The following is a 16,267-nucleotide window of genomic DNA, read 5'->3' on the forward strand; positions in this document are numbered from 1 at the left end:
CCTAACCAGAAAGAGAAACTAAGAACTCATGACTGTATTCTCTCCCTTGGACATCCCTGTGAGATGTAGTTGGACGAGCTGCCCAGATTGCTTTCACAGGAGGGATGGTTGTCTTTTGGGTATTATGCTTCACAAAGACTAACTCTAGTTCATATGTTGTCATTAGTCATAGGAATGTTTTAGGTCAGACTCTCCAAGTTTGTATTTAGATATGTACAGGATGATCAGATTTATCATGAGCCTTTAGGTTATCTACTAAAGTATGTGACATTTACAGTATAATACAACTGGCTTGGCTTAATAGAGTAAATTATTTAAAAATTTTTCACAGATGGTTGCTTAGTGTGAAACTTAATGGTTTGTTCAAATACAGTGTGTTTATATTTTGACTAACATTCGACACTATTTCAGAATTTTTGTGGCAATCTTCTTAGTTTTCTTTGTTACAGGGTGCCTTCTTGGGAACTATTCTTAGTTTATAAATGTGTGTTGAAGACCATGATAAATAGCATGCAGTGTATGAGTTAAGAAAGAGAACCATATAAATTTATTTACTATTTAATTTTATTACAGGGGCAGTTTTCTTCTAGCCCTATTCAGGCTAGTGCAAAAAGATACAGCTTGGGAAGCGTAACTAGTGCTTCACCGATTTCTTCACCCACTTTCTCACCAATTGCATTTCAGATAGGAAAGACCCCACTCTCAGGTATGTAGCATAATACCAGTTAAAAGTTTTATACTATCAATATTTGTTATTAGAGAGGTTCTTTTAATTTGTTTTAATGATAGAGCTCAAAATGACCACTAACCTAACATTTAGAAACTTCGATTTTTAAATAAAAGAACAGTTTACCTTCAAAGGCTGGAATTCTCAACCAAGTTACACTGTAGTGTTAAATACAGTTGCTTTAATTAGCAATATTTACATCAAACACTATCAAAAGAAAAAAAGCAATTTTAGAGACAAGTTGGTGTTCGTATGCCTTCTAACTGTAGGTTTAGATTGGTAATATTCAGATTTTGTAAAGGTATATTTGATTAAGGTTTTTAACGTAAATATGAACTGTGTCTCTTTGCAGTACATGAATTTCTCTTTGAAAAAACTGTAGCACTTTTTGAAAACTATTCAGTTTTTTTCTTAGTACACAAAATTTTTCAGAAAACTGAAAAGTACATTTTGTTAGTCTTTATGTGTATGTATGTGGATATACACATATGGTTATATACATGTATATACATATATATAGATGGTTCTAGATCCTGCTTTTTTCACAGAGCATTCTATGAGTATTTTCATAGGTTGTTCATGTCATTTGTAATTGTCTCAAAGCACAACTTTGAATTGCTATATAATATTACATTTCAGGAATGCATCATTTGTTTTCAAACACTGATAAACATTTAAATTTTTCTAAGTTTTCTTTATCATGAAACTAACAATTATCCTTATGTATACATGATGTTATACATATTTATATCCGTAGATTAAATTCTCAGAAATGAACTTATTTGGTCAAAGAGGGTGAATGTTTTTAAAGGCTTTTCATGAATTTTGCCAAATTTTCCTCATAAAAGGTTGTACCAATTGAAATTTTCTTCAGTAATTTGTAAGAAAGTAATTTCTTTCCAACGAGAAATGCTGGTATTATTTTTGAATGTTTACAAATTTGGCATATTACAGAAATATCTCACTGCTTTAAATTTTGTATCTTTGGTCACTAATGACATGAGCTCTCTCCAAATATTTATTGTCACGATTTTTGGAGGAATTGTTGGTTCAAACTCATGTTATTATTAAATGAATGGCCTTCCCTTACTTTAACTTCCATAATTTTATTATTTATGTGGCTGAACCATTTTTTTTTTTTTTTTTTTTTTTGAGACAGAGTCTCGCTCTTTAGCCAGGCGCCAGGCTGGAGTGCAGTGGCGCAATCTCGGCTCACTGCAGCCTCCACCTCCTTGGTTCAAGCAATTCTCCTGTCTCAGCCTCCCGAGTAGCTGGGACTACAGGCGTGTGTCACCATGACCATCTAATTTTTGTATTTTCGGTAGAGACAGGGTGTCACCATGTTGGCCAGTATGGTATCGATCTCTTGACCTTGTGATCTGCCCACCTCGGCCTCCCAAAGTGCTGGGATTGCAGGCATGAGCCACCACACCCGGCCGGCTGAACACTTTTCTTATGTATGTTTACTATTGGAAAGATTGTGTGCTTTTGTCCATTTTTGAAATTTGTTTTAGTTAAGCTAATTAAATTACAAAAAATATTTTTAAAAGTTTTAAAGCATTTTTATCATTTTGATTATCATTGTTAGGCTCTTTATAGTTGCAGATATTTTCCAGTATTTTGTTTGTTTTTTTATGTTGCTTGTATTGTACATAAACACATATGTTTTTATGTCTTTCATTTACCAGGTACAGCTGTTAAGTTGTAGGTTTCAGCTGATTGGCTAGGGATTTTCCTTGTATATGAGCAATGTTAGTATAATAGCAGTATGCTCATAAGCAAATAATTTTCTGTGAGTAAAATAATTTAATTAAAAAAGAGAAAGTGACCAGATGTGATGGCTCACACCTGTAATCCCAGCACTTTGGGAGGCTTAGGCCAGTGGATTGCTTGAGCCCAGGATTCAAGACCACCCTGGTCAACATGGTAAAACCCCATCTCTACAAAAAAATATATATATATACAAAAATACAAAAATTAGCCAGGCATGGTGGTATGCCTATAGTTCCAGCTAAGTTGGGAGGCTGAGGTGGGAGCTCACCTGAGCCTGGGGAAGTCAAGGCTGCAGTGAGCTGTGATTGTGCCACTGCACTCCAGCCTGGGCAACAGTGAGACCCTATCTCCAAAGGAAAAAAAAAAAAAGGGAGAAAGTGCCAAATAAATTATTTCTGAAGAGGTTCATCCTACTTATTGAGACACATCCATTTGTGCTATTGTTTTTGACATCAAAATTTCACTTTGGCAAACACCACAACTGTTAGAGAAATCCAGTTTTTCCTGGCATGAAACATGATTACCATTTAGTAATGGCTTTTCCATTTTCACGTTTTTATGATGTGATTTTTTTTCCCCTTCCCACCTTTCAGAACAAAGGAAGTTTACTGTTCATTCTCCTGATGCTTCATCTGGAACGAATTCTAATGGGATTACTAACCCGTGTATCAGAAGTCCTTATATAGATGGCTGCTCACCAATTAAAAATTGGTCTCCTATGAGCCTCGAGATGTATAGAAGTGGTACTCAGTATTGCACCTCACTGATTCAGATACCTTTTACTCTTGAGACTCACGGTGAAGAAGAGGAAGATAAAGAGAATATTCCTTCTGCAGATGTCTCATCACCAGCCATAGATGCAGCTGGAAAACACCTACGGCAGTTGAGTAGTGAGGCTCCTACACACAGCACACATTTGGTTGTGACTGCCATGTCTATTACACAAAGTCAGTCCAGTGCTTCTGAGAAAGAATTAGCACTGCTGCAGGATGTTGAAAGTGAGAAGGACAATAACACTGTGGATATGGTTGATCCTATAGAGACAGCAGATGAGAACACTTGGATTAAGGAGCCAGTTGATAATGGCAGTTCACCCATGACTGATTTTGTGAGTGGCATTGCCTTCAGTATTGAAAACTCTCATATGTGCATGTCACCTCTTGCTGAAAGCAGTGTCATTCCTTGTGAAAGCAGTAACATTCAGGTAAGGTATTTAATATTCTATACCCCTTCCTCACTGCCTTGCTGTGCTTTATCCTTTCTTTTCTAAGATTTAGTATAAGAATGATAATGGATTAAACATGAGGACTGTCGTATTAGAGAATAGTTTTTAAAAATATTAATGCCAAGTGATATGAGGAGTACATTTATTTTAATTATGATTGGTTAGGCAGAGTTTGTATTCACATTAACTGATATTTATTTGGAGTAGGAAAGACTGAGAGCAGAAAAGAAATCAGCCTGCTCTAGAGAAATCAATCCTGCTAAAGTTAGGCAGGATTGACATCACTCTATCGTGTGGATCTAGTCCCCAAAAAATGCAAGGTCTGGTATAGTATTTGTATTCTAAAAATAAAATCATTTTTGTTTTTCTTTTATGTGATTTAAGGGGGATAACAGAGTTTAGAGCATTTGTGGGGTTTTTTTGTTTTTGTTTTTTGGAGATAAGAGTCTTACTCTGTCACCTAGGCTGGAGTGCAATGTTGTGATCTTGGCTTACTGCAACCTCTGCCTCCCATGTTTAAGCGATTCTCCTGCCTCAGCCTCCTGAGTAGCTGTGACTACAGGTATATATCACCACGTCTGGCTAATTTTTGTATTTTTGTAGAGATGGGGTTTTGCCATGTTGGCTAGGCTGGTCTCGAACTCCTGACCTCAGGTGATCCACCCACCTCGGCCTCCCAAAGTGCTGAGATTACAGGCATGAGCCACTATGCCCGGCCTTAGATTTTTCTACATATGCATTTCTGTATTTTTCTTTTAGAAATGTGATTATAGCCAACATTTTTCATGAAATTATTCATTTTCAATTTTGCAATGTCTCTGACAACAGGAAAACCTGATTCATTTCACAGCTACGTATACTTCATAATCAGCACTGCAGAAAGACATTTGTCCCATTCATTGTTGTATTCTTTGAGCTGAGAATTTTGAAGGAACTTCAAAAGTCAGAAGGGGATAACAATAACATCTAACACTTACATAGCATTGCTATATGCCAAGTCCTGTTCTGAGACTTTACAGGTTTTAACTTGTTGAAGCTTTACAGCAATCCTGTGAGGTATGTGTACTATTATCCCTGTTTTACAGAGGAGGAAACTGAGGGTCAGAGAGATTAAGTAAATTACCTAAAGTTTCTATACAGCTAGGAAGGGGAAGAGCTGAGATTTGATCCTGGCAGTCTGGTTTTAGAGTCCATGTTCTTTAATCCAAAACTTTATACTGACTCATAATAATAGCTCATAACTTACATAGTGTTTTGATATGTCAGGCACTCTTCTAACCACTTTATTAATTCATTTAATTCTCACACCAACCCTATAATGCTTTAGTGTTGTCAGTTTGGGCATGCTGAAGTTAAAACTCATGGAAGGATTCTAAATGACCCAAAATTAAATATAATATTTTGCTCATGTTTTTAAGCTTCTGTTGCCTATCCTGACTTCTAGGTTCATTGCTCAAAAAAAATTATACTAGAATCACTTTTACATATTTTAGCATCTCTAAAGTTGGTTTCATAAATACAAAAAAGCACATAGAGGCTTAAAAGTTTATCCCTTAAAGATGTTGTTAATTTCTTTTTCTCTCTGCCTTTTTTCACTTTCTTTTTTTTACAGAGGAATTACAAAATACTTTTGTTGAAATACACTTAATCATCATCTAATCCAATGACCCTCTGGAAGTCATGGGTAGCATATTTTCCCCTAATTGTAGTCACTACTAAATTCTCAAACAATCTATGCTTAATTACACTTGCAGAAATATTCCCTTCATTTTTGAACTTCTCTTACCATTACAAACCTCTTCCTTCTGTTGGATAAAAATATATTGTGTGATACCTTCCAAGCTCTTTACTCTTTGGAGTAAAATTTTACTCTTTATGATTCTCAGTTTTACTCACACCATCATAATGTCTATTAAAAATGCTTCATACATCTCTGCCACATAGTTAGCTTTCTGCTAGCTTTCTGAGGAAGAGTACATTTCTAAAGACATTGCACGTCTGATGACGTGTCTGTCTCTCACATTTTAGAGTTTAGAAATGTCCTCCAGAGTTTGAAGGCATTGCTTCCACTCAGTGAGAGATCTGCAACTATTTCAGTGCTTAATCTTTTGTTTATGATCTCTTTTTATTCCCCACTCTCTGGACATGGATAGGAATTTTTCTGTCTACAGGGTTCTGAAATTTCCATGATGTTCTTCAGTGTGGTTTTTTTTCCGTCCATTATGCTCTTCACTCAGTGTCCTGACGGTTCCCTTCACTTCTTGGATCTTATCTTGAATAATAGATTTCTCCTCGGTCACTTTTAGTGTTCTCTCTGGAACTCCTTTTGATTCTCCAATTTCAAAAAATCTTTTTGTTAATTATTTATTTATTTTTGATGAAGTCTCACTCTGTTGCCCAGGCTGGAGTGCAATGGTGTGATCTAGGCTGACTGCAACCTCTGCCTCCCAGGTTGAAGCAATTCTCCTGCCTCAGCCTCCTGAGTAGCTAGGATTACAGGCATGCACCACCATACCCAGCTAATTTTTGTATTTTTAGTGGAGATGGGGTTCACCATGTTGGCCAGGATGGTCTTGATCTCTTGACTTTGTGATCCACCCGCCTCGGCCTCCCAAAGTGCTGGTATTACAGGCATGAGCCACTGCACCCGGCCGTTATTTTTTTTAATCTCCTTTTTGTTTAAATTTTTGGGCAATTAAGTTTATATTGTTGTATTTGACCGAGTGTAGAAAGTTATCACAAGACAAAAGTATGCCAGATTGCAGGGTCATTTATTATGCCGGCAACCACAGAGGACTCACGTCTCTCCAACCTGTGGTGGCAACAGGAGGGTGCCACGATTTTTTATACCCGAAAAACCACCTTGGGAGTGGGGGTGAGGGGCAGGGATGGGAATGAAAAGGCTTCAGACATTCCGAGGGCTAGTGGATTCTGTAAATTACCTCCTGGGCAGAGATGAGGGTGGGGGTCTCCGGACATTCCAAGGGCCAAGGGGACTTTTGTCATTCCGTTTGTTACTTAAGTGGTTTACAGAAGTCAAGATAAACATTTGTTTACACATTATCTGGTTAAGGTGGAAATCACAGACCTTAGTTACTTATTACAAGTCACAGGAGCCAGGATGGAATTAGCTTGGGCTGCTTAGTCTGGCAATTGCCGGTAAGCAAAGGCTAGCAATTCTGGCAGTTACTGATAAGAAAAGGTAAGCAGCTTTACATAGTTTTGAAGAACAAACTAGCGGTCCTATTTACTGAGGCCAAGGACAGTAGTTATTGCAAGGAGAATGGGGCAGCCATTTCAACTTATCTAAAAACAGTTTTGCATCTTATAAAATAGTTTTACTGTGGTTCTGGCTCTAGGCCAGCACAATATCACAATATGATAACCTTTCTATTGAGTTTTTTATTTTCTACACTTTTAAAATGTGTTTGATACTCATTTTACAAATCTGTAATGTGGCTGGCAAGGCCCTGCATGATCTGGTCTTCCCTTACTCTCCCAAGCTTGTTTCCTTTATTCTCTGTTTAGGTCCCACTAGCTTTCCAAAGTTTCACATTTCCCATGTTTTCTTTGTCAGAGGGCCTTTGCACATGCTATGTAGCATTTCTTTATATCCCATTTTATCTAGTTAACTCCTGTTTATTTGTTTTGTTAACAATTTATTGATCACATCCTCAAAGAAGCCTTCCCCAACCACATTAGCCAGGCCAGACCTCATTACATGCTTTCATAACTCCATGTACCTTTTACATTCTTTCCAATCAGACCACTAATGCAGCCGTTATGCACATTTTTATCCCCAGTGCTTTAATAACAAAGCCGGCACATAATAGCCACTCATTAAAAATTTGTGTAACAAAAACAGGATGAATGCATAGTTTAAATTCAACCAGAGGAATGGTATTTACTGAGATTAACAGGTAGCCAGGATTTGGAACCTGAGAAAGAATTGAGGGACCGGGTAAAGGAAGTAAAGCCCCTGAAGGAGACTGAAAAGAGCTGAAGAGGAGGAAGGGACACTGAGAAAGCACAGGGTCATGAAGCATTTTAAGCAGGAAAGAATAGTTAGCATTGCCAAAAGAGGAGCAAGGACCCTAGGAGGCTAGGCATGGTGGCTCACACCTGTAATCCCAGCACTTTGGGAGGCCAAGGCAGGCGGATCACGAGGTCAGGAAATCGAGACCATCCTGGCCAACATGGTGAAACTCCGTCTCTACTAAAATACAAAAAATTAGCCAGGCATGGCGGTGCACACCTGTAGTCCCAGCTACTCAGGAGGCTGAGGTAGGGGAATCGCTTGAACCAGGAAGCGGAGGTTGCAGTGAGTCTAGATTGCACCAATGCACTCCAGTCTGGCAACAGAGCAAGACACCGACTCAAAAGAAAAGTGTGGGGGTGGGAGCTACTGGACTAATAAGAGAAGTAATTAGTAACTGAACAGCCTCAAGGTGAAAAGTGAATGGAAGGATGGAAGGAAGGTTAAAGAAGGGGAAGTAATGAAATAATGTGTGTAGGTAACTCTTTGGAGAAATTTGGTTGTGAAAGGAAAGAAAATGACAGCTAGAGAAGAGTATCAAAGTCAGATCTTTTTGTAGTTTGCATTTTTACTTTGTTTTTACTTAACCCAATTATGACAGAGGTTGCAATTTTTTGAATTTTTACAATCAGACCTTGGTGATGACCTTGACCAGTACTCCCACATGCTTAGCATTCCAATAATGGAACACAGAAGAAACAGCATACAGCATTTAAATGAAGACGAGAGGGAGATTTTTAAAAACTAGGAATTGGACAGAATAATTAATATCATGATTAATAATAGATATCAGTCACATGTCCTTTTCAAGTACCAGAGACCATGCCAGGCATTGTACTGTCAGAAGCTAATCCCTGTGATGCGTCACAGATCTAATAGATATCCTCATCTGTGAAATGGTGAGCTGTTTTATAAATGTGGGAACTGAGGCACACAAGAGGGGGTAGAACCTAGAGCCCTGATAGGAGTAGCTGAGGTAACCTTTCCATGTTTAAAGGAGGGCAGGGTGCCAGGATGGGTGTGGGTGCAAATATTTTTAGTTGAGGGGTGAGCATGGCATTAAAGAACATGCACTTGGGAAACCATAATGGCAGATTTCAGTTTATAGCCTAGCTCTGTTAGCTTTATAAACCTAGAAAGTGATATTTTCTTTCAGATTGTTTCTTCTTCTTTAAATGGGGATAGTAATAGGATTACAGGATATTAGCATGATCACTGTGATTAATACAAGTAAACAATGCCTGAACGCTGTTGGTGGGAATATGAATTAGTACAGCCATTATGGAGGGTCCTCAAAAAACTAAAAATAGAACTACCATGTGATCCAGCAATCCCACTAGTAGGTATCTATCCAAAGGAAAGGAAATCAGTATGTCGAAGAGATACCTGCACTCCAGTGTTTATTGTAGCACTATTCATAATAGAATATGGAATCAAGCCAAGAGTCCATTAATACATGAATGGATAATGAATATGTGGTACATATACACAATGGAATACCCAATATTCAATCATAAAAAAAGAATTAAATCCTTACATTTGCAGCAACAGGGATGAACTGGAGGACATTAATAAACCACAGAAATATAAATACCACATGTTCTCATTCATATGGCAGCCAAAAAGGTTGATTTCATGAGTGTAGAATAGTGGTGGGTACTAGAGGATTGGAAGGGTAGGGGGAGCAGGGATAGGGAGTGGTTGGTTAATGGATACAAAAGGACAGCTAGATAGGAGTACATTCTGGTGTTCTGTAGCACTATAGGGTAAGTGTAACTAACAATTTATTGTATATTTTCACATAGCTCAAAGAGCAGATTTTGAAAGTTACCAACACAATGATAAATGTTTGAGTTAATGGATGTGCTAATTACCTCGATTTGATCATTACACATATAAACATGTATCAAAATATGTACATCATAAATATGTGTAACTGTGTCAGTTTAAAACAATAATAAAAGCAAAAACGTAAGTAGTAATGGGAGACAAGTTCCTCTGAATGGTAACAACCAAGGGGGATTGAGAATGATGAGGGAGGAGCTCAAGTGCTGGGCCTAGATGTCAAGGAATGTTATCACAAGGCACAGTTGCTGCCAATCAAAAGTTTTAAAAGACAATGACATCTGATTTATGTGGTAGAAAAATAAATTTAGTAACAAAGTGCATGTTAAATGACTGACATAGAGACACCATTTAAAAGCACCATGGCCCAACGAGAATATAAACTTTGCAATTAGAACCAAGTTTGAATTAGAGTTCTTTTATTTCCAGGCTATGGGATCTTAAGGCAAGACTTATATAACAGTGAATAGAACATGACTTTTTAACTTTTAGCCCCTTAGCCTTCTTAGCTATGAGGTGAGATTGATGCCTACCTTGATACCTGTGGGTGATAACAAGATATCTGTGTTGCCTGGTTGGTATATATTAGGTATAGACATTAGTAGCAGTCTAGATGAGGGACAGTGAGGTCAGCCACCATCTCAACTTGGCTCCCATTCATCCTGCTTTTTCCATTAAAATGGGACAAACTCCCGGCATGCCTTACTTCCTGCTGTACTAATGAGTTAACTTTTCCCTCGATATATATCCAGTTACGTACTAGTATTGCGTTATGAGCCAGCTATTTGGCAGTAATGAGTATGAGAAAGAGCTATTGGCAGAATCTCTGGGACCAATCTGACATTTATGTTTTTGATCAAATAGCTGTTGAATGATAGCAGAACAAGGTTTTCCCCCCAAAATGTTACACATCACAAGGCTTTTACACAACCTCCAGTAGTGAGGAGATATGTATCCAGCCCTGAAAACGGGGATCATTTTTTCAGGATTATGAGTGATAGACTGCACTTTCTAGTCTAGTCTGTAGGTTTGTGAGGGGAACAAAATGGCAGTCATCTTTTTCCTTCCCTCTGATCCTAACTTGTAGGGAGGGCTTAAATGCAAAGTGATTCCCTTGTGGATTGCTTTCTCTGGTGCTCAGCATTATGCAGGTAAATGGTGTGTGCAGTGAACAGAACCTGTACTTAGGTCTTAGATCTTTATCACCTTATCACTGGATGACATTGTGAAGGTTAAGCTTTCTAAGCCTTAATTTCCTTCTCTTATAAAGTATTAGGGTTGTTGAAAGGAGAAAAAATACTAAATATTATAGAGATAGTGCCTGGCCTTTTTAGAGACACCCCATGTTATTTTATATATAGTCCAAGCTAGAAGTTTGCTAGAATCTTTCTCTCTTGTGCTGAAAGTGTATCTTAGAATGCTACAATTTTTATTAACCTGAAAAGCTGAACATCTCGAGCCATTATAAATGTGGCATTATTGTGAACAACTAAGGTGTGAATATAATATAACCCACCTTTTTAAAGGCAGCATGTCTTTTGGTAGATTTTATTTAGATGTGCAGCCAAGCTATTTAGAGACAAGCCTGGAAAATGAGTTGGAAGGTGAAGTTAATTGTAATACTCATTTTCATCTACTAGGTATGATCACAAAGTAACAGGAAAGCATTTTGTCAGTAGATTGTTCACTGATTCTTAAGGAAGTTACAAGATACGTTTCATTGGAAGGAATTGTAAAGTGACTACAATAATCAGTACTATGCAGAACTACCTTTGTGTGTATTACTTTTGAATTTTGTTCAACATGATCAACATTACATGTTAGTATCCTTCGGATGTAGTGAATGATAGTTTATAGTGGTTTACTTTACTTGACTTTTAAGTTCCTCACAATGTATTTTTTTTCTTTTTTCTCCTGTCAGATGGATAGTGGCTATAATACACAGAATTGTGGAAGCAATATTACAGATACAGTTGGAGCAGAAAGTTACTGCAAAGAAAGTGATGCACAAATCAGTGAAGCTGAGAGTAAATCTCAAACGTTTAACATGAAGGTATGAAGAAAATATAGAGAAAGATTAATATTTTTTAGGTTAGAAATAGGAAAGAATTTTGATTATTAGAGAATAGTACTATTGAGAAACTATATGAAATTGAAAACACTAAAAGGTAAGGCTGTTTTCTTAAAATCCAATACCCTTTAAATATTTTGGTTGCTCTGAATATAACATGAGTATGTTACATGCTACAAAGTGTGCAAAGGTAGCATATATTTGATGAGAGCATTTACTGAACCTTCCAGATGATGGTTATATGTTCGTACTAGAAGAAACTCATCATAATTTCAGGCACTAGTCAGGACAGTCTTTAATTTTATATGCCAATTTATTTTGTATTTTATTTTTTTGTAGAGACAGGGCCTGCTGTGTTGCCCAGGCTGGTCTCAAACTCCTGGTGTCAAGCAATCTTCCTGCCTCAAGTCTTCCAAAAAGCTGGGATTATAGACATGAGCCAACATGCCCAGACTTCTATGCCATTTTTCTTTTTTCTTTCCTTTTTTTTTTTTGAGACAGGGTCTTACTCTGTCACCCAGGCTGGAATGCAGTGGTGCAATCATAGATCACTGCAGCCTTTAACTCCTGGGCTCAAGCAATCCTGCCTCAGCCTCCTGAATAGCTAAAACTACAGATGTAAGCCACCTCACCCTGCTGTTATGCCAGTTTCTTATAAAATACTGTAAATATCAGCAAATGTGCAAAGTTTAATAGGGAGGCCACCTTCGTTTTTTCTTCCAAATTGCCTTTCTGTTTTATGTAGTATCAGAGCAGGTCTCTTCTAATATTAACCTGAACAAAATCCATCCTGTTTCAGAAAGTAGTTATCTGTCTAAACATAAGTAGAGCTTTATGAAATATTTTTTTTTTTTTTTTTGGAGACAGGGTCTCATTCTGTCACCCAGGCTAGAGTGTAGTGGCATGACGCGTCAGCTCACTGCAGCCTTCACCTCCCAGAGTAGCTGGGACTACAGGCATGTGCCACCATGCCAGCTTCCTTATAATTTTGTGTAGAGACAGGGTCTCACTATGTTGCCAGGGCTAGTCTCAAACTCCTGGGCTCAAGCAGTCCTCCCACCTTGGCCTCTCAAAGTGTTGGGATTCTTTTTAATACAGAATATTGATTTATAAAATACCGTATCTTTACTGTCCCTTCGGAGTTCAGCTAAAGAAACGTGCTTTTAGGTTTTAAAGACAGTTCCAATAATAATTGCATCCTCGAATGGTCCTACTTAAACTGAAAACAACGTATTATCTTTTTCACAGCAAGACCACACAACACAGAGGTGTTGGATGAAAACAGCAAGTCCTTTTCAATGCAGCAGTCCATAGAATACCTCTGTCAGAAACAAAGACTCAGCTTAAGAGTTCCTTGCATATATCTTGGTGCACAGGATCAATGTGATGGTGACTGGGAAAAAATTACTTCAAGTAACATGCTTAGCTTTCCCTCCTTAATGTGAAAAATCAAGGGCTTACTGAAATAGGGACAACAGAAATGCTCCTGCAACTTCAGGTTGATGAATTACAAGTTTATTTTTTATCAATAAATATTTTTATACTTACCTTGAGTGGTGTGTTTAACAAATTATGACAGAGCTGAATGCTCGTATCCTACAGGGTCAATGAACTACTTATTAAGCCTTACTGATAGCACTAAATTTAGCAGTTCTGAGAACACGTGAAACTGTGTTGAAACTGAAGGCACTATATATTTTTACATAAAAGCTTGAACATACAGATGAATTATAACCCATGTGAAGAAATCTTAGATATAAAACTTACCAAAGATACAAAAAAAAAAAAAAAAACCAGGTTTCCTGAAATTTTAGTTCTTGAACTGTTTGTTCACCTCTGTGAGGAAAATTCTTAGTTCCAGTAATAACTTTTTAAAAACTAAGTACTAGATAGGTAGTACAAGTGACATCATCACATGTATTATCTATGGGGGCAAATGTGTGGTTCCCAGAATAAAATATACCTCATGTATAGAATAGGGACATCCTTTCCAGCTCAAACGTGGGTAGGAATGTGGGAGAACCAAGGGAAACACTGGGACTGGGAGAGTGGAGTTCCTGTAGGGCGTAGGCCTGTGAAGTAACACTGGTCTTATATGTATGTTATATATGCAACCATTTTTTTAAAAAACTTATATAACCATGTTGAGAATAGATGGGTATATAACATGTTTGGAAATACTATCTTTGAAGAATGTGTATTTGTATTTACAAATCAACTTTTAAAACTGTCTCATTTAAAAGGGAATAATGCATATGTAGCCCTAGGAAATAAAGACCTATGTTATCAATGTGTCATTGTCTTCTTTCCTCTGTAACCATTCCCTGAAAGCTTAACTGCTGACCTACAGAAAACGTGTCGCGTTATGTACCTAGCTCATCATCAACACACTAACCATGAATGCCATTAGCCGTTCGGGGCCATGGCTACAGATACTGCATTGGAAAGTTGTCTTTAATCACGTAAGTGTTAAACTGTTGGGAAAAGCAGCAAAGGAGAAAGGACTTACAGAGTGCCTATATAAATTGGTTATGAATAACAGATAAACAAGGAACAACAAACTGCAGGAGGCCTCTGAGGAGGAAGGCCTCTCCATGCCTCATGTTCCGAAGCAGAGTGACCTCAGCTCTGTTACCATAAACACTGTGCTCAAGGACGTAAAACCCCTTTGTTAGCACTATGATGTAGCCAGACTTGTAGGCTCCTTGTAAGGCCCACTTTCCACCAGCTGCACATAGATAATAAGCTAAAGATAACCACATGTTCTTGTTTTGTGAAACTCCCAAACTGCCACTGTTATCTATCTCTAGAATGATACACCAGTTCCAGCTCATTGATTCAGTTCTGGCTCGCCGATTCACTCCACCATAACCCTCTCCCACCATTACTCCACTCCTACCTTGTAGATCAAAGTGATTGCAACCAATAAATAAAGTGGATAATCAGAGCCCGGGGCCTTCACTGCCTCATCCATAGTAAGTGATGGCCCCCTGGTCTCACTCTCAATCTTTCTCTCATTCCTTTGTTGCCACTGAACTCAGGGTACCCACGGCTGGCTCCCTACATTCTGGTGCCAAACGTGGGACTCATGGATCCCTACATTCTGGCACGCAATGTGTGGGGTCATGGATTCCCAACATTAAACTCTACAAATTTACCTAAAAACAGGCTGGGCATGGTGGCTCACGCCTATAATCCCAGCACTTTGGGAGGTCGAGGCGGGTGGATCATGAGGTCAAGAGATCGAGAACATCCTGGTCGACAAGGTGAAACCCCGTCTCTACTAAAAATACAAAAATTAGCTGGGCATGATGGTGCATGCCTGTAGTCCCAGCTATTCAGGAGGCTGAGGCAGGAGAATTGCTTGAACCCAGGAGGTGGAGGTTGCAGTGAGCCAAGATCGTGCCATTGCACTCCAGTCTGGGTAACAACAGCGAAACTCCGTCTCAAAAAAAAAAAAAAATTTACATAACAACAACTGGTATACATAAAAGTAGTCCTGGGTACTAAGGGTAGAAGCCTCCCTGGCTATAGTTTTTTTAACAGCACAAGTTAAGAAATAAAATGGTGACTATAACCTGTATTCAAATCCCTACTCTGTCACTACCTGATGTCAGCAGATATGGTGTGGCTGTGTCCCCACCCAAATCTAACCTTGAATTGTAATAATCCCCAAGTGTCAATGGTGGGACCAGGTGGAGGTGGTGGGATCGTGGGGGCAGTTTCCTCATGCTGTGCCTGTAATCGTGAGCCAGTCTCATGAGATCTGATGGTTTTATAAGCGTCTGGCATTTCCCCTGCTTGTACTTGCTTTGTCCTGCTACCCTGTGAGGAAGAAGAGTTCCTGCTTCTCCTTTGCCTTCCGCCATAATTGTAAGTTTCCTGAGGCCTCCCTAGCAATGCAGAACTGAGTCAATTAAAACTCTTTCCTTTATAAATTACCCAGTTTGGGGTATTTCTTTATAGCAGTGTGAGAATGGACCATATGCCTCCATTTTCTCATCTGTTAAATGGAGATAATAGTCCTGGCCTAATAGAGCTTTTTGAGTTTTAAGTAATATATTCCATGTAACCTGCTTAGCATAAGAACTGGCACTAGAAACAAAACATTTTAAATTACTGAATAGGACTTAGGGGAAAATAACAAAGTCTCTGATCATCTTGAACTACTCAGTTGGGACGTATCCCTGAATTAAACCTTCCTATTAGCAGAAGCACAAGAAAACAAACTTGGAAAGATAAAACAAGGCCAGTCACACACTGCCTTACTTGCTCTTTTTCTCTATTGTTCTCTATTGCAGGTAAACTATGGCCTGTAGGCAGTTTTTCCCTTTTTTTTTTTTGAGACAGTCTTGCTCTATGGCTCAGGCTGGAGTGCAGTGGCATGATCTCAGCTCACTGCAACCTCTGCCTCCCAGGGTCAAGCAATTCTTCTGCCTCAGCCTCCTGAGTAACTGGGATTACAGTGCTCGCCACCATGCCTGTCTACTTCTGTATTTTTAGTAGAGATGGGGTTTCGCCATGTTTGCCAGGCTGGTCTTGAACTCCTGACATCAGGTGATCCACCCACCTCGGCCTCCCAAAGTGCTA

General features: G+C 38.5%; 1 protein-coding gene across 8 annotated transcripts in view; it reads left to right on the plus strand.

Moving 5' to 3' along the window:
• Positions 1-13,967, plus strand: part of BORA (BORA aurora kinase A activator) — a 32,152-nt gene extending 18,185 nt beyond the window's left edge. For 3 of the 8 annotated variants that reach the window (XM_032277344.1, XM_032277341.1, XM_032277343.1), the window contains 4 exons: positions 574-706; positions 3,094-3,704; positions 11,528-11,659; positions 12,926-13,461. In XM_032277344.1, the coding sequence (XP_032133235.1) occupies positions 574-706; positions 3,094-3,704; positions 11,528-11,659; positions 12,926-12,991 (942 nt within the window). In that variant the 3' untranslated portion in view covers positions 12,992-13,461. Of the gene's footprint in view, positions 1-573; positions 707-3,093; positions 3,705-11,527; positions 11,660-12,925 lie in introns of all 8 variants that reach the window. The other 5 variants (XM_032277338.1, XM_032277339.1, XM_032277340.1 and 2 more) reach the window with 3 other exon arrangements.
• Positions 13,968-16,267: the final 2,300 nt, after the last annotated feature.

The sequence above is a fragment of the Sapajus apella genome, unplaced genomic scaffold (assembly GCF_009761245.1).
Source record: "Sapajus apella isolate SASKATOON/1434 unplaced genomic scaffold, GSC_monkey_1.0 scaffold9, whole genome shotgun sequence".
Taxonomy (NCBI): domain Eukaryota; kingdom Metazoa; phylum Chordata; class Mammalia; order Primates; family Cebidae; genus Sapajus; species Sapajus apella.